The sequence below is a fragment of the Neoarius graeffei genome, chromosome 2, assembly GCF_027579695.1.
Source record: "Neoarius graeffei isolate fNeoGra1 chromosome 2, fNeoGra1.pri, whole genome shotgun sequence".
Taxonomy (NCBI): Eukaryota; Metazoa; Chordata; class Actinopteri; order Siluriformes; family Ariidae; genus Neoarius; species Neoarius graeffei.
Window position 1 is genome coordinate 94,822,878 of NC_083570.1, and position 21,851 is coordinate 94,844,728.

Sequence of the window (21,851 nt, forward strand, 5' to 3'; positions counted from 1 at the left end):
TGTTACCCTCCCCAGGAGTGGTCGACCAACAAAGATCACTCCAAGACCAAGGCGTGTAATAGTCGGCGAGGTCACAAAGGACCCCGGGTAACTTCTAAGCAACTGAAGGCCTCTCTCACATTGGCTAATGTTAATGTTCATGAGTCCACCATCAGGAGAACAGCAATGGTGTGCATGGCAGGTTTGCAAGGAGAAAGCCACTGCTCTCCAAAAAGAACATTGCTGCTCGTTTGCAGTTTGCTAAAGATCACGTGGACAAGCCAGAAGGCTACTAGAAAAATGTTTTTTTGTGGATGGATGAGACCAAACTAGAACTTTTTGGTTTAAAAGAGAAGTATTATGTTTGGAGAAAGGAAAACGCTGCATTCCAGCATAAGCCCCTTATCCCATCCCTTACCAGGTTTCCAAGATGGCGGTGCGTACACACGCAGCAGCTCCTCTCTGTCCTGACAGAACGGTGTTTTCATGTTTTTTGTGTTTTAAAACAGCGTGTATCTGTTCGTCTTTGTCGCGTCCATCAGTCTTAAGGCGCACATACACCCGTGAGTTTCTGCTCGACATCCGCAGAACTATATTCACGGATATAAATCCAGCGGAAGTGCTATGTGACTACGGTTTGCTCCAGAGGCCTGCTCAACAACCAACCCTCACTCCTGCATCCAGCCCACAGTGGAGGCGCCACAGGTGGAACATGCGGAAGCAGAAGAGGGACAAGCGTGGAGGTATCCAGGCTAGGCTAGCGGCTAGCCCTCACCGGCCAGCTATCCCTACCATCACTCTGGCCAACGTACGCTCGCTGGACAAAAAGCTGAATTGTGTCCGCCTGCCCCGCTCTTCTTCTAAGTCCGTGAGTGTTGTGTCCTCGTGTTTGTGGAAACATGGTTTAACGACAGTGTCCCGGACTGTGCCATTCAGCTAGCCCGGCTAACATGCTACCAGTCAGACAGAGCACTCGTCGGGGGGAAGACTCACGGTGGAGGACTCTGTGTTTACATCAGGGGTGCCTGGTGCCGTGATGCTGCTGTGGTCTGCAAACACTGCTCACCACTGGTGGAGTTTATAATTATTACATGCCGGCCATTCTACCTGCCGAGGGGAATTTACAGCCATATTGCTGGTAGCAATATACATCCCTCCTGGCTCCAATAACAACAGGAGTGAAGCACTGAATGAACTCTATCAGCACATCAGTGAGCAGCAGACAGCCCACTCAGATGCTTTCCTCATCCTGGCTGGGGATTTCAACCATGCAAACGCCAAGAGCGTGTTTCCAAAACTCTATGGACACATCAACTTTCCCAGACGTGGAAACAATACTCTGGACAATGTTTACACCATGCATAGAGGTGCCTACAAAGCCCTCCCCCTCCCCCACCTTGGGGCCTCAGATCACTCCACTGTTTTATGCTAATGCCAGCATACAGGCCACTGGTTAAAGTCACCAAACCAGCTACAAAGCAGATACGTGTGTGGCCAGAGGGGTTCTCAGAGGCATTCCAGGACTGTTTTTCCACCACGGACTGGAGCATGTTCAGACAGGCGGCCACTTAGCCTGGGCCTGCCCATCCTAAGCGTGACGCAACACTAGGGCCTGTTGCGAGCTTAGTCTGGCCAGGCAGGCTATCTACAGCTCTTCCAAGCTCCCGAAAAATCGGGAACCAATCAACTTTGAGCATCTCCAACGGCTTTGGGTAGAGGCGTGTTCAAGGCAGTGACGTAGTAGAACTGCGACCAGAAGCCATAGATTGTTTACAGAATCTATGCCGGAAGCGCTTCATTCACATCACGAACATGGAGCAGCGGCAAGCCTTTAACACAGCGGTAGATGCTGTATTGAAAGCATTCAACGGGAAGTTCTCATTGAAAACGGAGCAAAGAGCAGCCCTGGAGGTATTTATTGAAAGGAAGGACGCTTTCGCCTTGCTCCCGACCGGCTTCGGTAAGAGTTTAATCTACCAGTTAGCCCCGTCGCGTCACATACGTCAGAGGAAAGAGTGATGTGATTAGTTTAAGCTTCGTCACAGCCTTTTCTGGCTTCGACCAGTAGCAAACTGAGGCATTTCGGGGAGGCGGGTCAAGCACGCACTTGGGGAAACGGTTGGGCTTAATATCTTGGCCAGACCAATAGCTCGTAGAGCTTTGTCGCGTTAGCCAGACTAGGCGGCCACCTACAACACCACCACAGATCTCCATGAGTACACGGAGACAGTTACTGCCTACATGAGGAAGTGCATGGACGACATTACAGTCACCAGAACCATCTCCATTCGGGCCAATCAGAAGCCATGGCTGACAGGGGAAGTCCACATGCTCCTGAGGGCTCGGAACACCGCCTTCAGAGCTGGGGACGAGGTGGGCCTGAGGACAGCTAGGGCCAACCTGTCACGAGGCATCAGGGTGGCCAAGAGACAGTATTCCAGGAACATTGCTGTCTACTTCGACAGCAGAGACACCAGGAACCTGTGGTGGGGGATTCAGACCATCACAGACTACAAGCCCTCGCCGCAGACCTGTGATAACTCCACCTCTTCGCTGAATCAGTTGAACGACTTCTTCGCTCGCTTTGAGGCAGACGACAGCACCACAGCACAGAAGACCCCACCACCTCCCGGCGACCAGGTGTTGATGCTGTCCCCAGGCAGCGTGAGGAGAGCTCTCGGGACAACAAATGCATGGAAAGCCCCGGGTCCTGATAACATTCCTGGTGGTGTCCTGAGAGACTGTGCCGAGGAGCTCACAGATGTCTTTACAGACATCTTCAACATCTCGTTGAGCCAGGCTGTTGTCCCCACGTGCCTCAAAGCCACCACAATCATCCCGGTCCCCGAAGAAGCCGTCTCCCTCCTGCTTCAATGACTACCGCCCTGTTGCACTCACTCCCATCCTCATGAAGTGCTTCGAGCGGCTAGTCATGCAGCATATCAAGTCTGCCCTCCCCCCTCACCCTGGACCCTTTCCAGTTTGCATATCAGTCCAACTGTTCAACCGATGACGCCATCTCCACTGCCCTCCACTCAGCCCTCACCCACCTGGAGACAAAAGACTCGTATGTCAGAATGCTGTTCATAGACTTTAGCTCAGCATTCAACACAATCATTCCCCAGCAGCTCATTCATAAACTGGACCAGCTGAGACTCAACACCTCCCTGTGCAACTGGCTGCTGGACTTCCTGACGGGGAGACCACAGGCTGTACGGGTCGGCAGCAACTCCTCCAGCACCATCACATTGAACACGGGGGTCTCCCAAAGATGTGTGCTGAGCCCCCTCCTCTTCACTCTGTTGACCCACGGCTGCACATCAACATCCAGCTCTAATCTCTTCATTAAGTTTGCGGATGACACGACTGTGGTGGGTCTCATCAATAATGGCGATGAGACAATCTACAGGAGTGAGGTGAGCCGCTTGGCCATGTGGACTTCAGGAGAGCGCACACCCAGCATGCTCCACTAACTATTGACGGTGCTACAGTGGAGAGGGTGAGCAGCACCAAGTTTGTGTGTGTGCACATCCCTGAAGACCTGTCCTGGAGCAACACCACCATCACTGGCCAAAAAAGCGTCTGTACTTCCTCCGCAAACTGAGGAGAGCAAGAGTCCCGGCCTCCATCATGCACACATTCTACAGAGGCACCATTGAGAACATCCTGACCAGCTGCATCACCATGTGGTACGGCGCCTGCACCGTGTCCTGCTGCAAGACTCTGCAGCACATCGTGAGAGCAGCTGAGAGGATCATTGGTGTGTCTCTCCCTTCTCTTATGGATATCTATAACTCCCACCTCACTCACAAAGCCATCAGGATTGCAGGTGACCCCACCCACCCATCTCGCAGCCTCTTCAGCTGGTCGGGGAGGAGACTGCGGAGTCTCTGGGCCAGAACCAGCAGGCTCAAAGACAGTTTCACCAGGTGGTCAGGAGGCTCAACTCCCTCCCTGTTCTGCTCCTCCGCCCCCCGCCGCAGATTCTGCCCGCACCCCCCGCCCTCCCTTCAGCATCTGACGTCACCCTCACAGACCCCCCCCCAACACACACACACACTCTCAACATTCATTCACGCACTGAACTCAGGGACTGCCCATTTCACTTTACCTCGCTCATTTGCACTATTCCGCACTACCTCACCTTTAACAGCTATTAGTTTGTTTATACTGTTTATTTCATGTTTACCTGCTATACCTCAAGTGCCCTTGACTGTTTGTTTGCTCCAATTTGTGTGTGTATTTTATATATATTATACGAGTGTTTAGTCTGTCTAGTTCTTGTCTAGTGTTTATACTGTTTATATTGTTTTTCAATTATTCTATTTTTATTTATTGCATTGCCTGTTTGCACCGTGGGTCAGAGAGGACTGAAATTTCATCTGTGCTGTATGTCGAGCATGTATAGCATATTTGACAATAAAGTTGACTTGACTTGAAACATGGTGGTGGTAGTATCATGGTTTGGGCCTGTTTTGCTGCATCTGGGCCAGGACGGCTTGCCATCATTGATGGAACAATGAATTCTGAATTATAGCAGCGAATTCTAAAGGAAAATGTCAGGATATCTGTCCATGAACTGAGTCTCAAGAGAAGGTGGGTCATGCAGCAAGACAATGACCCTAAGCACACAAGTCGTTCTACCAAAGAATGGTTAAAGAAGAATAAAGTGAATGTTTTGGAATGGCCAAGTCAAAGTCCTGACCTTAATCCAATGGAAATGTTGTGGAAGGACCTGAAGCGAGCAGTTCATGTGAGGAAACCCACCAACATCCCAGAGTTGAAGCTGTTCTGTACGGAGGAATGGGCTAAAATTCCTCCAAGCCGGTGTGCAGGACTGATCAAAGTGTTATGTTTGGAGAAAGGAAAACACTGCATTCCAGCATAAGAACCTTATCCCATCTGTGAAACATGGTGGTGGTAGTATCATGGTTTGGGCCTGTTTTGCTGCATCTGGGCCAGGACAGCTTCCCATCATTGATGGAACAATGAATTCTGAATTATACCAGTGAATTCTAAAGGAAAATGTCAGGACATCTGTCCATGAACTGAATCTCAAGAGAAGGTGGGTCATGCAGCAAGACAATGACCCTAAGCACACAAGTCGTTCTACCAAAGAATGGTTAAAGAAGAATAAAGTGAATGTTTTGGAATGGCCAAGTCAAAGTCCTGACCTTAATCCAATCGAAATGTTGTGGAAGGACCTGAAGCGAGCAGTTCATGTGAGGAAACCCACCAACATCCCAGAGTTGAAGCTGTTCTGTACGGAGGAATGGGCTAAAATTCCTCCAAGCCGGTGTGCAGGACTGATCAACAGTTACCGCAAACGTTTAGTTGCAGTTATTGCTGCACAAGGGGGTCACACCAGATACTGAAAGCAAAGGTTCACATACTTTTGCCACTCTCAGATATGTAATATTGGATCATTTTCCTCAATAAATAAATGACCAAGTATAACATTTTTGTCTCATTTGTTTAACTGGGTTCTCTTTATCTACTTTTAGGACTTGTGTGAAAATCTGATGATGTTTTAGGCCATATTTATGCAGAAATATAGAAAATTCTAAAGGGTTCACAAACTTTCAAGCACTGCTATGCATAAGCTACATCAGTGAAACTTTGCGTGCTCATTCTGCTGAAAAAAGCTGGGTCGTGTTTTATGAAGGTGTCATAGCACTTACGACATCAGAAGTCAATGTTAAAGCAATAGGCTTACAAGGGTGTAAGCGTTAAGAGGTCTTCATAAAATGAACATGTCTTCTTGTTTAGATTCTTCAGTGTATCCAGCATTTACCTTGATGAAGCTTTACACACTACTGGCATTTATCTTAACCAGCTTCATGAGGTCGTCGCCTGGAATGCTTTTCAATTAACAGGTGTCTCGTCAAAAGTTAATTAGTGCATGAGTTTCTTACTACCTTAATGCGTTTCAGATCAAACAGTAAATAATAAAATTACAGTAAATAGCCCTGTTCGACAACTAGTAATCCTTCGTCAGGAACCGCTTAACTAAGTAAAGAGAAATGACGTCCATTATTACTTTAAGGCAAAAATCATTAAGAAAAAACACTGAATTCGAAGGGGTGTCCAAACTTTTGACTGGTGCTGTAGTGTACATAAAACATTTCTGATCAAAATGTGATTTCATTGCTTGTCTTAAACTTAATTTAGACACCCTTCTAATTACTAGATAGAGTCAGGTCTAGTGAGTATCGTCCATTCATGTAGTATTAACGTAAACCAGCGAATCTCACATTCAATTAATCCTACATTTGTAGTTCCTGTCAGCTGAGGCTGACAGGAACTACAAATGTAGGATTAATTGAATGGAATTAAAACGTGCAGGAGAATATCACGGTGGTAATGTGGCTGCGGCTGAAAACGGCAACCTGGGGTTCATCCTCGGATCGGGTGACGGCACGGAGTTCACTTTTATTCAGGGCTTTAAAAATACCCAATTCAAAAAAACTTGCTGGATATCCAAGAAAACATAAGTCAATAATAAAGAATTAAAATTACATAAATACGAATGTTAAATCAGTGAGTAAGTAAATTTTGTACAGTGACTCAATTCAGAATGTACGCGTTTGTGAAAATTCATCCATCCATCAATGAATGAATAAATGAATCAGTCCATGAATGAATGAATGAATTCATGTGAAAGTTAATTCCAAGGCTTCCTGCCTAAAATGTTCTTTTGTTTCCCTCCAGGTGAGCGATTTATCGTTCCACGACTCTCTGGCTACGTTTGTCGCCATCCTTATAGCTCGGCAGTGTCTGCTTCTGGAGGATCTGGTGCGCTGTGTGGCCATCCCGTCTCTCCTCAATGCTGGTACTGTATGCTTTCACACTCGGCTTAATGTCATTTAACAGGGAAAAAAAACCTTTTGTAATAAATACAGGTTGCGATAAAAGCCGTGGCCTTGCTGCTGAGCAACAGAAGTTGTAGTTTCTTCATTTCTGTAATTTATTCAGTGCTTTTCTCAGTTGTAAGGGGACATTAGCTCAGTGTTAGGTTTGCAAATTCAATCCCATTTAATACAAGTCATTTTTTCAAGCTGTTTGTATCGGAGTGCATTCTCGGGGGAAATTAGAATTGGACGTAATAATGACGTGCAAGAAAAGAAGCTTTCTCCTTCACTGGCTGAAATGGGTGACTCGTGTTCAGAGAGTTGCATTAGGCTGAAACCTGTAGACTGCAAAAAATCTCTGGGTTCTTAGAGATTCGAAAGCAAATCCGTCTTGTCGTAGTTATGTTGTCTAAAACTGGTGGAACGATGCCAAAAAGCAGTCGATCCAAACGTGTATCTGAAAAGCTCATATGAAAGAGTGAAATGCAAACGTTGAGGGAGAGAAAGATGTTGGATAATTGTTCAGACCAACCCGAAACAATTGAATTGAGACGTTATGTGCGTGGGAGGGGGGAAAAACACAACTCTGCGCCGTTTCTGGACTTGACCGTCATGCGAGAGAGTAATCGGCACCATCAGGTCTTACCTAATAATACAATAAAGATGAAGAGCTTTTGGTGGAGTTTTACAGCCATCGCACCAACCCAAGTTCTGCCCGACCAAACACTGATGGCGAAACGCAACACCATCATAACCGATAGAAAAGCTGCCGTTCGTTCATTTGATTTTGAGTTATGTATCATACAGATACCACAGTGATACCATCAGAGAGAATGTTGTTGTGATTTTGTTAATAAGCCTGCCGAAGGAAAACTGCATTCCCACTGGGTTCCAAAAAATATTCTCCACTTTTTTTCTCCTTGAAAAATAAAGTCCGGTCAGCCCAGTAACTTTCTCTTCGTGTCCCCCCCCCCGTTACTGATTTATCAAAGTGGACTTGAAGGGGAACTGAAGGCAAATTTTTTTATTTTTTTTATCATCAGAATTCTATTTCTCATTTTATTAAATATAGGAACACATTTTTGATCGCTATTTTGTCACTGCTTTTGCAAGTTATGAGTGTTTGAAATGTGCATCTTTTGAATGCTGATGTAATCAAGCCGGAAGTTTTCCCTGTGTCCAAAATCGCTCCCTACTCACTATATAGGGCACGATATAGTGTGGACGCCATTTTGTAGTACTGTCTGAATCCTTAGTGAGGATTATGTGGGAAGTGCGCTCAGTATGATATGTATTTATCACAAAAATACATGTTATTTACCAGCTGGGAGGTCCGTATCGTGAAATACCGTTACCGAGGTCTTGAAAGTACTGACCGAGGTCACGGTATTTCACCATACGGACCGACCTTAAGCTGGTAAATAATATGTTTTTTTTCTTTACCAAATTCTAACAGAAAACGAGAGCGCCCGAAAGGGAAAACCGAGCCGAGGCGAGCCGCCATTTTGAATCCTCATTCACGGCTGTAATGCAAATGGCTTCCTCCTCGGTATACAAGTGCACTTCCATGGCAGGAAAAAAACATGTATACAAAATTGAGTCATTCAGGATTCAGCCATGTTTTTGCTCAGCATTAGCAAGTTAGAGGTTTTTAGCTTTCTCCTGAAATGTTTTTTTATTTCTTTTTCCTCAGGGTAGTAAAACTCGCTTTCGCTGTGAACACTGTCGTTATCGCTATCCATGCTGTAAAATTAATGCTATTCTCATGAGAAATGCTGGCAAACATTGATAAGATTTTTGATAAAAATCTTATAAAAAAGATACATGTTGACAAAAATTGCTTCTATGTGTGTTGTTGTGAACGAGCGAGTCGCCAGAGGTCCGTAACTGGGGTCTGTATCCTAGGATACGGGCCTGCTCGCCAGCCAATCAGAGCGCAGGATTTGATGGAAACCGGACCGCGAAAAAAATAAATGCATGTATTTATTATTTTGAAAACCCACTAGCCGCCTGATCTGGCACGTTTTAATTGTGCGACAGTAATCAGAATCACTTTTTATTAATCCCTGGAGGGAAATTCAAATTTGCAACAAAGCTCTTGAATCAAGGAAAAAGTAAACATGTCTAAAAATAGAAGATAAAATAGTCTTGAAAAAGAATAAATAAAAATAAAATACATTTAAATAAGTTCAATAACTTAAGTAAAAGAAAAATGAAGTGGTTTTATATACAATGATTCCTATATACATATACTGCACCTGAGTTAAGGATACAGGATACATGGTAAGACAGTGTACCACAGTTGTACAGTGGCATTGTACAGCTTGACTGCAGCAGGTAGGAATGATTTCCTGTGTCTCTCAGTTGTGCAGCGTGGAAGAATCAGCCGTTTACTGAATGTGCTCCTGTGGCTGATCAGCTCCTCGTGTAGAGGGTGGGAAGGACAGTCTCATCTCATTATCTCTAGCCGCTTTATCCTGTTCTACAGGGTCGCAGGCAAGCTGGAGCCTATCCCAGCTGACTACGGGCGAAAGGCGGGGTACACCCTGGACAAGTCGCCAGGTCATCACAGGGCTGACACATAGACACAGACAACCATTCACATTCACACCTACGCTCAATTTAGAGTCACCAGTTAACCTAACCTGCATGTCTCTGGACTGTGGGGGAAATCGGAGCACCTGGAGGAAACCCACGCGGACACGGGGAGAACATGCAAACTCCACACAGAAAGGCCCTCGCCGGCCACGGGGCTCGAACCCGGACCTTCTTGCTGTGAGGTGACAGCGCTAACCACTACACCACCGTGCCGCCCCCGGAAGGACAGTCTAATGCCGCTTTTCCACTACAAACGCGGCTGAGTCGGGCTGAGCCGTGCCGTGCTAAGTCGGGCTGAGCGGGGCTGTTGGAGTTGCATTTCGACTACAACCGCGCTGAACCGTGCTGGCTGGAAGTGGGTGGACACATTGGGTGGAGTTAGCGAAAGTGGGTGGACGTCAGGTGATGTCGTTAAGCAGCGCAAACAGTGACATCAGTGAGCTTTTAAGCGGTAGTCTCACGACCCAAATAGTAAACAATAAACATGGAGGACATGGAGTCGTTAGTGTTGCTGGTCTTGGTGCTGTGGCTTGTTGTCACCGACAACGCAGACAGATACTGGCAAGAGCGTATAGATGAGGCGAGGCGCATAAGGCTTCAGAAATTCTCGTAATTCGTAATTATTCTCCTTCCGGGTTTGCGGTGTTTACAGATCCCAGCGCGCTCGCGGGGCATGTGAGGACACTCCTCCTCACCAATCAGTGCACAGGGGAGTGTCTGCTCATGCCCCCAGCCTCACTCGGCACGGCTTGGCTCGCTTCAGCCCCACTCCAAAACGGTGCGAGTTTTAGGGGCTAAGCAGGGCTGAAACGAGCTGAGTCGTGCTGGTTTTTGGTAGTCGAAACGCGAGCCGTGTCGGGCTGAAGCGAGCTGAAGTGAGTTGAAAAAGGGTAGTGGAAAAGGGCCATAAGATTGTTTTTATTTTGTACAGTGTCCTGTTCTCCAACATCACTGTCAGAGAGTCCAGTTCCGCGCCTACAACATGGCCAGCCTTCCTGATGATCTTATTGAGTCTGTAAGTGTCCTTCACCTTCAAGCCACTGCCCCAGCAGATGACAGCGTACAGGATGGCACTGGCCACCACAGACTCGTAGAACATCCGCAGCATCGTTCGACAGATGTTGAAGGACCTCAGCTGTCTCAGAAAATAGAGACAGCTCTGGCCCTTTTTGTATACAGTGTCCACGTTTTTGGACCAGTCCAGTTTATTGTCCAAGTACACCCCCAAGTACTTGTATTCCTCCACCACGTCCACACTGACCCCTTGGATGTTAACAGGGTTCACCGGAGCCCTGATTCTCTTCAGATCGACCACCAGTTCTTTCGTCTTCATCACGCTGAGCTGTCGGTGGTGATTCCTGCTCCATGTGACAAAGTTGTCCACCACCATCCTGTACTCGCTCTCATCACCACCGGTAATGCGTCCAACCACTGCAGAGTCATCAGAACATTTCTGGAGGTGGCAGGTCTCCGTGAAGTAGTTGAAATCAGTGGTGTAGAGAGTAAAAAGGAAAGGAGAAAGGACAGTCCCTTGCGGAGCCCCGGTATTGCTGATCACTCTGTCCGACACACAGCCCTGAAAGCGCACATACTGTGGTCTGCCAGTCAAATAATCTACAATCCAGGACACCAGTGGGGCATCCACCTGCATCGCTGTCAACCTCTCACCCAGCAGAGCCGGCCGGATGGTGTCAAAAGCACTGGAGAAATAAAAAAACATGATCCTCACAGTGCTGGCTGGCTTGTCCAGGTGTCCGTAGACTTTGTTGAGCTGTTAGATGATTGTGTCCTCTACTTCAAGATGGGCCTGGTAGGCAAACTGAAAGGTGTCAAGAAGTGGTTGGACCATGGGCCGGAACTGCTCCAGGACGAGTCGCTCCAGGGTCTTCATAATGTGTGAGGTCAATGCCACGGGCCTGTAGTCTTTGAGGTTACTGGGACGCGGCTTCTTCGGTACAGGGACGAGGCATGATGTCTTCCACAGCACGGGGACCCTCTGAAGACCCAGGCTCATGTTGAAGATATGCTGAAGTACTCCACTTAGCTGGAGGGCACAGGTCTTCAGGGCCCTGGGGCTAACACCATCCGGGCCTGCTGATTTTCCTGCATGGAGTCTCTTCAGCTGTCTTCTCACTTGCTCCTCGCTGATGATCAGTGTGGGGGTGACGGGTGGGGGAGGGATGAAGGTGTTTCTTGGGGGGGGGGAGGGTGCTCAGCCAGGGGGTCTGTTGAGGAGGTGCGAGCGAAGTCATGAAATGGGGATGAGGTTGGGCAAGAAGAGGCGGGGGACGGAAGAGAATGTAAAGTGTGTGGTTGTAGCCATCCCGCAGAAGAGTGGTGGTGGTGGGTTGGGGTCACGCCATCAAATCTGTTAAAGTAGATTTTCAGCTCATTTGCTGACAAAGCTGGCAAATCTCAAAATCAACCTAAATTGGAATGATTTGGCGATCTGGCCGCTGTGTAAACAGTTTTCAAAATGGCGGCGCTGACACTTCACGTTTGAAGTCTCGCACAAGTCTCGTGAAGATCGCGCGGATAAGCGACGCCTGCCATGGACCAAACGAACTACAGTCAACATGGCTGAAATCTGAAAAGGCCGATAAGTGTGATATGCCAATTCGAGTCACAATATAAGGTTACTAAAACCGAAAACAGAATTGAATAAGACGTTAATTAAGAAATAAATGAAGTTTAAAAATAACTTCAGTTCCCCTTTAATGCAGGTTTATACCAGCTAAACTAGCACAATTCAAATATTTGTACAGATACAGCTAGGTCTCTCCATTACATCTAAAATTTGGGCTCCATTCCAGCCTTTTAATAAGAGAGATTTGATTTTGGGCTCCCTGTGCACCATCCAAGCTAAAATAAACCTATTTATTTTGAGCTTACTGAAGGTTATTTTAGCATGGAATGATTCAAAAGAGGTATTAGGACTCCCTTTAGCCTTCACTTCAACACACAACTTGATTTGACAATTGAACAGAGTCAGGAAGATTATAGGAACAACCAGCAGTGAAGGAATTCAAATTTCCTGTCAATTTACAAACCAAACACAGAATAACACTGCGATTGACATCATGCGTTATCCACGGCGACTCAACACGCCACACCGCCCGAAACATAGCTCCCTTCAGTTGCTTGCTGGATGGCAGCACTTTCACTTTGGTGGGTTTTTTTTTTTTTTAAACCGACCCCTGTATTACTGACACTGGCCGATGTGCTAAGGGACAGCCGGGGCTCTGAGTGTGTCTCCCTCGTGACTGTTTCAGACCTTAAGTCATCTTCAGTGCTTGAAGAAGCTCACCCAAAAAACTTCCTCAGCTGAGACTGCGCCATTGTTCGGTGCACGCAGAGATAATTACACCACCACACCAAGCCGATTAAGGCGCATTGCGATTGGTCAAAAGCTTGGTGCTCATTTGATCATTGTGTGTGGTCGATTTTTATTGGTCACAAGCACGTGCCGATTGTTTACACTCTGGCTTCCCGCAGTCTCTTCACTGGGGTTGGATTGCAGCAAACGGAGGGATTTCTATAAAGGATGACCAGTATATTTGTCACTGTGACGACTGCTAGTAATTTTCTCTTCGTCACTGATGGATTATGTTCATCAGTGACGAGCTCCAGAGGGAACCCTGGGTAAATGTGATAACCCTAGCTAATGTTTAAAACGGTTACTATAGAAACAGTGTCGAGTTTGAGTCCTGGTTGAATGTTCAAGGCTTAAAATTGAGTTTGTTATCCCCCGCTGGCCAAAAGGCCCGGAGGGGGATTGTCGTGGCGATGTCCATCTGTCCGTCTGTCCCGGGAAGGGCGCTCACCTTCTGAAATCAACTCCTCTCACAATTTTTGGAAGAGTTTCATGAAACTTGGCAGGATTCTTTCTGATATGTCGGTAATACGGGCGGCACGGTGGTGTAGTGGTTAGCACTGTCGCGTCACAGCAAGAAGGTCCGGAGAAAAATGCAGTTTATAGAACAGCGTTATCTCATCTCATCTCATTATCTCTAGCCGCTTTATCCTGTTCTACAGGGTCGCAGGCAAGCTGGAGCCTATCCCAGCTGACTACGGGCAAAAGGCGGGGTACACCCTGGACAAGTCGCCAGGTCATCACAGGGCTGACACATAGACACAGACAACCATTCACACTCACATTCACACCTACGCTCAATTTAGAGTCACCAGTTAACCTAACCTGCATGTCTTTGGACTGTGGGGGAAACCGGAGCACCCGGAGGAAACCCACGCAGACACGGGGAGAACATGCAAACTCCGCACAGAAAGGCCCTCGCCGGCCGCTGGGTTCGAACCCAGAACCTTCTTGCTGTGAGACGACAGCGCTAACCGCTACACCACAAAATTATACTTTGACAATTTCATGAGTGGGTTTTCCTTCTGAAATCAACTCCTCTCAGTTTTTGGAGGAATTTCATGAAACTTGGCAAAAGGCCTTGTTATATGTCAGTAGTATGCATATTGTTTTATTAAATTTGGTCGCATTTTCCCCAGAGTTACAGCCCTTGATTAACAACCTTGTATTTGACAATTTCGTGAAGGTGTGTTTTAGGGCTGCTCGATATTGGAAAAAATCAATATCACGATTTTTTCAGTAAATATCGATATCGCGATTTTTAAAACGATATTTATACACCTTTTTTTTTTAAGCCCCGATCATCAACACCCGAGGCACCGGGCCACATTTTTATAGTACAGGCCTCATAGGCTACCTGTCAACCCTTCCCGTTGTACCCTGAAACGCCTTTTACTTAAACTATTTACTGTGCAAGCGCGTACTTTGCATAGGTCCTATCGCCTGCACAAGGCTCACGTTCTCCTCACTCAACATTTCCGATCACAGAGGCTGGAGCCAGCGCTGGTATTACCAGTGATTACTGCGTAACGTCCACACTGGCTCGTAGCCAGCCAAGGATAAAATCTCTCTCTCACACACACACACACACACACACACACACACACTACAACGTAAGCTTGTGTGTTGTTAAGACACCAACATTAAACACGCACACACACGGACTGGCCATTGGGAGTAGCGGGAGTTTTCCCGGTGGTTCAGTGTGGGCCGGCGGAGAAAAAAAACAAAAACAAAACAAAACAGTTGCGCGCTGGCCTTTAATATGATAAGCAATGTTAACTGTTTCTTAAAGAAACTGTTAACATTGCTTATCATATTAAAGGCCAGCGCGCAACTGTTTTGTTTTGTTTTTTTCTCCGCCGGCCCACACTGAACCACCGGGAAAACTCCCGCTACTCCCGATGGCCAGTCCGTGTGTGAACACGCACAATATAGAGACAAGTCCTTAAGAATTAACATACATGAAAATAGCTCAGCGGCATGTAAACATTCCCTGAAAGTGTAGGTGGCACTGCGGCTGGATGCTACGTGAAATGGCACAAGGCAAACACCATGCTTCGCTCAGTCAACAGACAAAATCCACGAACCCAGTAGTCCTCCTACTACTGTGGGTTAGTGTTCTGTGGCCAAAAACACCCTATGCACAGTCATTCCAAAACATCCCCACTAGTTGCAGGTTATGTCTCAAATACAGATATGCGTTGTGGATTAAGCGATCTATTTTCAAGCATCAGGCTTCTCTTCCTTCATCTTCCAAATGTGGACTCCGCTATCTTTTTGGCATGTCAGCATTGAAATACCATTTGCAGAGATATTTCACTCGCCATTAGGAAAAGCAACACATGATTAGGGCTACATGATTAGCAGGGGGATACCGTTTTAAGCGCACGGAATTTTAAAAACAATGTAATTACATCTGAGTCCGTCTACATCGCGCAATAAACCCGTCCTTAGCAGAACCTACTTCAAAGCATGATGCTAGCTGCAGATGCACAAGTCAAAATCAAATGAACCCAAGTAAACATGCCGCGGCGGGCAACATTAATAACCAAATTGCCTTACCTTAAAACGCTGCCTTGACCACAGGACGACTCGCAATTATTCCACTTAAATCCACACGGTTTAACACATCTAACACAGCTAGCAAGCTGGATATGTGCTAATATTGTTGTGCTTGTTTTCTTCCGTAGATGCCATTTTTACATTACCCAGTCCCACATCCAAAAATATGACATAAATATATGTTAATTGTATTATTATAACTATTAGCAAGCAAATCAAACAACATATTAACAAATCAATATATCAAATCACCCAACACGTATGAAAACAGAACTGATTTTTTACTGTTGCGGAGATATCGCGGGAGTAGAATGGATGACGTATACAAGGCTACGGTGTGCCTTAGGGGACAGAAGGGTTGTTTTACCTTACAAATGACAAAAAATCGTTTCATATCGATATTATGAATTTTGATATCGTTTGACACCAATATCGATATCGTGATAAAAATACGATATATTGCACAGCTCTAGTGTGTTTGCCTTCTGACATCAACTCCTCTCACAATTTTTGGACGAATTTCTCAAAGCTTGGCAAAAGGCCTTGTTATATGACAGTAATACGCATATTGCGATTTAATTTCGTTTCTGAAAATTTTCCCAGAGTTTTGACCCTTGATTTAAATAATTTGGACAGTTTCATGAGGGTGTACCTTCTTCTGAAATCAACTCCTGTCACAATTTGTGGAGGAATTTCACCAAACTTGGCAAAAGGCTTTGTTATATGACAGTTATACGCATACTGAGATTTCGTTTAAGTTGGGCAAATTTTCCCAGAGTTATGCCCTTGATTATTAACAAACGTGTACTTTGGCAATTTCATCAAGGTGTGCTTGCTTTCTGAAATCAACTTCCCTCAATTTTTGTTATCCCCTGTTTGAAAGGCCTGAAGGTGGATTATGTCGTGGCGATGTCCATCCCAGGAAGGGTACTCGCCTTCTGAAATGAACTCCTCTCATAATTTTTGGAGGAATTTCACCAAACTTGACAGGATTCCTTTGTAATATGCATATTGGAATTTCGTTCAATTCGGTCACGGTTGACTAGCGTTCTGGCAGAGTTGCCAGCGGGGGATATTGTGCTCTCGGAACACTCTTGTGATCATCTGACGTTGTTGCAACATTTCCTCAATCCTGTCGTTGCATCATACATCAGGTTAAGAGACGGGATGCTCTAGGGTTCCTGAGCATGTATGATTATAAGCATTTAGAGAAGATGCAGCATCCGCGACAGCCCACTCAACATCCCAGAACGCTTTAAGAGCACCGCCGGCTGCTTTCTCTCTCACACACACTCGCTATTTGCATTAGCTCACCATTCGTAAGTGCACATCTGAGAATTTAGTATCAAGCTGTTTGTGTGTCTGTGCTCCAGCCAGAGAGCTGATCACACACTGGACAAACAAACCTTTCACGTCTCTCTCGCTGTTTGGAGTAAACCGAGCCAGGAAGTCTGGATCTGCCTTTCAGTGTTAGCAATATTTCACACGTTGCTTCTGAAGTCTTTTTTCGGACTCTTCGATAACACTTCCTTTAGAACCTGTGCCCTTTTGTGGCTGTCTATAATATTTATACAGCTTGTGTAAGAGAGAGGCAGTGTGTGTGCGTGTGTCTCTCAGCAGTATCATGGTGCAAACCTCACACTGGGTGGATACACTGCATTCACACAGCGACTCATGGGGAGACACCGGATCAGACTGCTGGGCGTGTGTGTGTACACATGTAAAGGCACACACTGCTGGCATGATTCATATCCTAACACAAGGTTAGCTGTGGTTTGCTCAGACCCAGGCATGTCTCCGAAAGAGGTGTGTAACCAGAGAGGTTCTAGTCCAACAATGTCGTCACTGATGCTTGAAAACTTTCATCCTGTGTTTATACAATAAGCTCACAGTCTCGACATTGTGAAGGTCTCTCCTGTTTGTTTGTGTGTGTGTCAGGGTTTCCGCGGAGTCTTAAGTCCTAAAATTTGATATTCCTAATTTAAAGTGCCATTCCACCATTGGATGTATTCTTTGGCATAAAATACAATATATTTTGACAACATATATAAACGGTATCACTAGATAGAGAAATCTTTTAGCTTCAAAATGATATATCAAACATAATTTTTTGACAACGACAAGTATATTAATTTTGCGACCAAAGTCACCTACCCTTTTAATTTCCGCACGTGATGTCATCGGCAGGTTCCCCTTCTTGTGTACCGTGTGACGTGGCACATATTATCAGCAATGGCGGATAGAACGCGATAAAAATACCAATAAATCTAGCTAATACCAATAAATCTAGCTACCGTATTTTCTGGACTATAAGCCGCTACTTTTTTCCTAGGTTTTGAACCATGCGGCTTATACAAAGGTGCGGCTATTCTGTGGATTTTTCTTCCACCGCTAGGGGCGCTCTAACCGGAAGTAGAATCAAAAATAAGATAGACGAAAAATCAGTGCAAAGAAGAATTAGCAGATCTTTAGCAGATAGAACACGCACGACAAATTACTAACTGGTAATTATTTTCAAATCCAGCGAAGATGATTAAAGTGACTTGTGGTTTCAAACACAGGAGAAATGAAGGTAAATAAATACCGGTTATTTTCTCTTGGTTCTGTTCCGTTTTAATCAGCAAAGTTGCTGCCGTGTTAAAAGGCACTGTTCGGAAAGAATCTGTTCAGGTACATACATGTACATTTACAGTACAAAATCGTTCTGTACATGCAGTAAATATCTAATTTTTCAACATAGATATCTGCGGCTTATAGCCCGGTGCGGCTTGTATATCTTTTTTTTTAATTTTTTTTAAAAAATAGAGCGGATGCGGCTTATATACAGGTGCGCTCTATAGTCCAGAAAATACAGTAACTGAAAGATTAACTCAAAATTTTTCGCAATTTTTTTTGGCCCCCATATACGAGGAGAAATGACTCTCTCACTTTGGGGGTTTCCTGGTCTAAAAATAGACCGACACGTGGTACACAAGAAGGGGAACCTGCCGATGACCTCACGTTTCACTACCGCGCGGAAATTAAAAGGGTAGGTGACTTTGGTCGCAAAATTAATATACTTGTCGTTGTCAAATTATGTTTGATCTATCATTTTGAAGTGAAAAGATTTCTCTGTCTAGTCATGTTGTCATATATTGTATTTTATGCCAAAGAATACATCCAATGGTGGAATGGCACTTTAAGGCCTTAAAAAGTCTAAAATACGAGCATATTTTGCATTGTAGGTCTTAAATGCAATTTTGTGAAGTCTTAAATCCTTACGTCCATTTTTTTGTTAAATGCGTTGGTGATATTCATAATTGGTCATATAGGCTAGGCCTATATCAGTATCAGTAGGCTACGCTGCAAACTACAAATGAGACACGGTGGAATCTGGCGTCTAGCCCGGTTGGCATGGTGATGCACAGGGCATGGTACGCGCGCATTTGGACAGTAGAGCCTAAAAGAAGCGAGGGAGATTGTCACGGTTTGTAGCAAAATGGGCAAATGCAAGTTTAACGACTGCTGGCTTGAACGCAATGATTTCGTAGACTGGTTAAAACGTGTACCAAACAATCCGTTTGAGGCGTACTGCACATTGTGCAAAAGAACACTCAAACTCAGCACCCTGGGTGTAAAGCACCGGAATCGCACGCGAAAGCAGAGAAGCACCAGGCTGCCTATAAAAGTCTGCAACATTCGCATGCCATCACTCAATTTTGTTCACCGTTGTCAGGTCCAAGCACATCTCGAGACGGTGTATCAGCTAACTCCGTGCGAACTGTAACGTTATAACACACAAACCGTACGGAATCGAATGCCTCATCCTCAAGTGATTTGCGGGATGTCTTTGGCTCCACTGCAGCTTAGTTCCTCATTAATGCAAGAGCGCACCCTAGGGATGTAATGAGTTCATCGGTGAATGATGATAAATTTTATTTCGAAAGTAATTCAGGCTCTCCCAATTTTCTTTATTTTTTTTGTGTGGCATAAGTTTTAAATTTAACCTGTTATGGTCTTAAAAAGTCTTAAATTGAACTTGTTCAAGCCTGCAGAAACCCTGGTGTGTGTGTGTGCGGGTGCATGCCTACATCCACATTTCATACATTTTAAAATGAAAACAATCTTCTCCATACAGATGAGCATTTTAGCGCTATATCAGAAAAAAAATCTCTATACACACACCCATACTATATGCATCCATACTGACGTCTGAAAACGCACGTCACATGACAATTCACGTACCGTGTGTGTGCCTGTATAAACGGCTGATGCTGCTTGTTGGTTTTCTTCCTGAAAAGGGTCATGTGATGATGGGAGGGGTGACAAATCAGGGAAGGATACGTCATGACTATTACATTACAGGTATTTAGTAGACGCTCGTATCCAGACTGATGTACAATAAAACCCTGACATACCCACAGTACTTGGGGTTACGTAGGTGCCTTGCTCAAGGGCAATCGAACCAGCAACCTTTTGGTCCCAGAGTCGCTTCTCTAACCATTCGGGCCCGGTCCCACACCACCAATAACTATATCCCTGTGCCTGAATGTAGTTCCAGTCTGGAGCCGTCACACCACAGCTATAATCCCGACTATAATACTGCTTGGTGGGGGCGCCGTGGCTCAGGTGGATAAGGCGCCATACCATAAATCCGGGGACCCGGGTTCGATTCCAACCCGAGGTCATTTCCCGATCCCTCCCCGTCTCTCGATCCCTCCCGCTCATTTCCTGTCTCTACACTGTCCTATCTAAGAAAAGTGAAAAAAGCCCAAAAAAGTCTTAAAAAAAAAATACTGCTTGGTCCTGACACTCAGAAATAAATGCGTGCGGCTTAGGTATAGTCTGATCGGTGAATCGGTATTCTCAGGGTGAGAAGCTTGGTCATTTGGGAGAGACTCGGAGTAGAACCGCTGCTCCTCCACATCGAAAGAAGTCCGTTGAGGTGGTTCGGGTACCTTGTCAGGAGGTTTTCCACTAGGAGGAGACCCCGGGGCAGACCCAGGACACGCTGGAGAGATTACATCTCTCGGCTGGCCTGGGAACTCCTCGGTTTTCCCACAGAAGAGCTGGTGGAGGTGGCCAGGGAAAGGGAAGTCTGGGCTGCTCTGCTTAGGCTGCTACTCCTGCGACCTGGATCCGGATAAGCGGTAGAAGATGGATGGATGGTATTGCGTGGATTTATGATGCTACAAGGATGTACAAAGATGCCTGGGGAGAATAGGACGTACTCAGACATCACATGTAAACAATTAGCGGATTGGTCCGATGTTTTATGGGATCAGGTCCCATGGCTCCAGGAGCAATCTCGCCGATACAGATAAACCCAGACCGAGTATTGTTATCAGTCTGGTGTGAGCACCAACCACATAAACTGCAGGGGACTGATTTTATTTATCGTCACTGGTATTGTGGGACCGGGCCTTTAGGCCATGGTTTCCCCAGGATATGATCCAATGTGGGTGTCTCTGTCATTGTTTCCAAAAGACTCCATATCTGCGCCATTCAAACCAAAAACACAACCCTGGGGTTCATCTCATCTCATTATCTCTAGCCGCTTTATCCTGTTCTACAGGGTCGCAGGCAAGCTGGAGCCTATCCCAGCTGACTACGGGCAAAAGGCGGGGTACACCCTGGACAAGTCGCCAGGTCATCACAGGGCTGACACATAGACACAGACAACCATTCACACTCACATTCACACCTACGCTCAATTTAGAGTCACCAGTTAACCTAACCTGCATGTCTTTGGACTGTGGGGGAAACCGGAGCACCCGGAGGAAACCCACGCGGACACGGGGACAACATGCAAACTCCACACAGAAAGGCCCTCACCGGCCACGGGGCTCGAACCCAGGACCTTCTTGCTGTGAGGCGACAGCGCTAACCACTACACCACCGTGTTGCCAACCCTGGGGTTTTCCAACTAAAACTGATCCAGCAGTATTTCCAAATGTCTCCGTTTTTGTGCAATTTTGCACAGGCAGACTTATTTACCTTGCTTTTATTTCTCTGTCTGTGTGTTGCAGCCTGTAGTGAACAGGACTCTGAGCCAGGAGCCAGACTGACCTGCAGGATTCTGCTGCACCTGTTCAGAACCCCTCAGAGAAATCCATGTCCACAGGACAGCAAGACAGGTAACACACACACTAATATATATACGCACGCACGCACAGTGGGGCAAAAAAGTATTTAGTCAGCCACCAATTGTGCAAGTTCTCCCACTTAAAAAGATGAGAGAGGCCTGTAATTTTCATCATAGGTATACCTCAACTATGAGAGACAGAATGAGAAAAAAAAATCCAGAAAATCACATTGTCTGTCTGATTTTTAAAGAATTTATTTGCAAATTATGGTGGAAAATAAGTATTTGGTCAATAACAAAAGTTCATCTCAATACTTTGTTATATACCCTTTGTTGGCAATGACAGAGGTCAAACGTTTTCTGTAAGTCTTCACAAGGTTTTCACACACTGTTGCTGGTATTTTGGCCCATTCCTCCATGC

The 21,851-nt window shown here is 45.7% G+C and overlaps 1 protein-coding gene across 4 annotated transcripts in view; it reads left to right on the forward strand.

The window, feature by feature from the left end:
- The window catches only part of med12 (mediator complex subunit 12), a 178,759-nt gene that overhangs the window by 87,502 nt on the left and 69,406 nt on the right, over positions 1 to 21,851 (forward strand). For all 4 annotated transcript variants that reach the window (XM_060915213.1, XM_060915214.1, XM_060915215.1 and 1 more), the window contains exons 23-24: positions 6,691 to 6,811; positions 21,375 to 21,482. In XM_060915213.1, the coding sequence (XP_060771196.1) occupies positions 6,691 to 6,811; positions 21,375 to 21,482 (229 nt within the window). The remainder of the gene's footprint in view (positions 1 to 6,690; positions 6,812 to 21,374; positions 21,483 to 21,851) is intronic.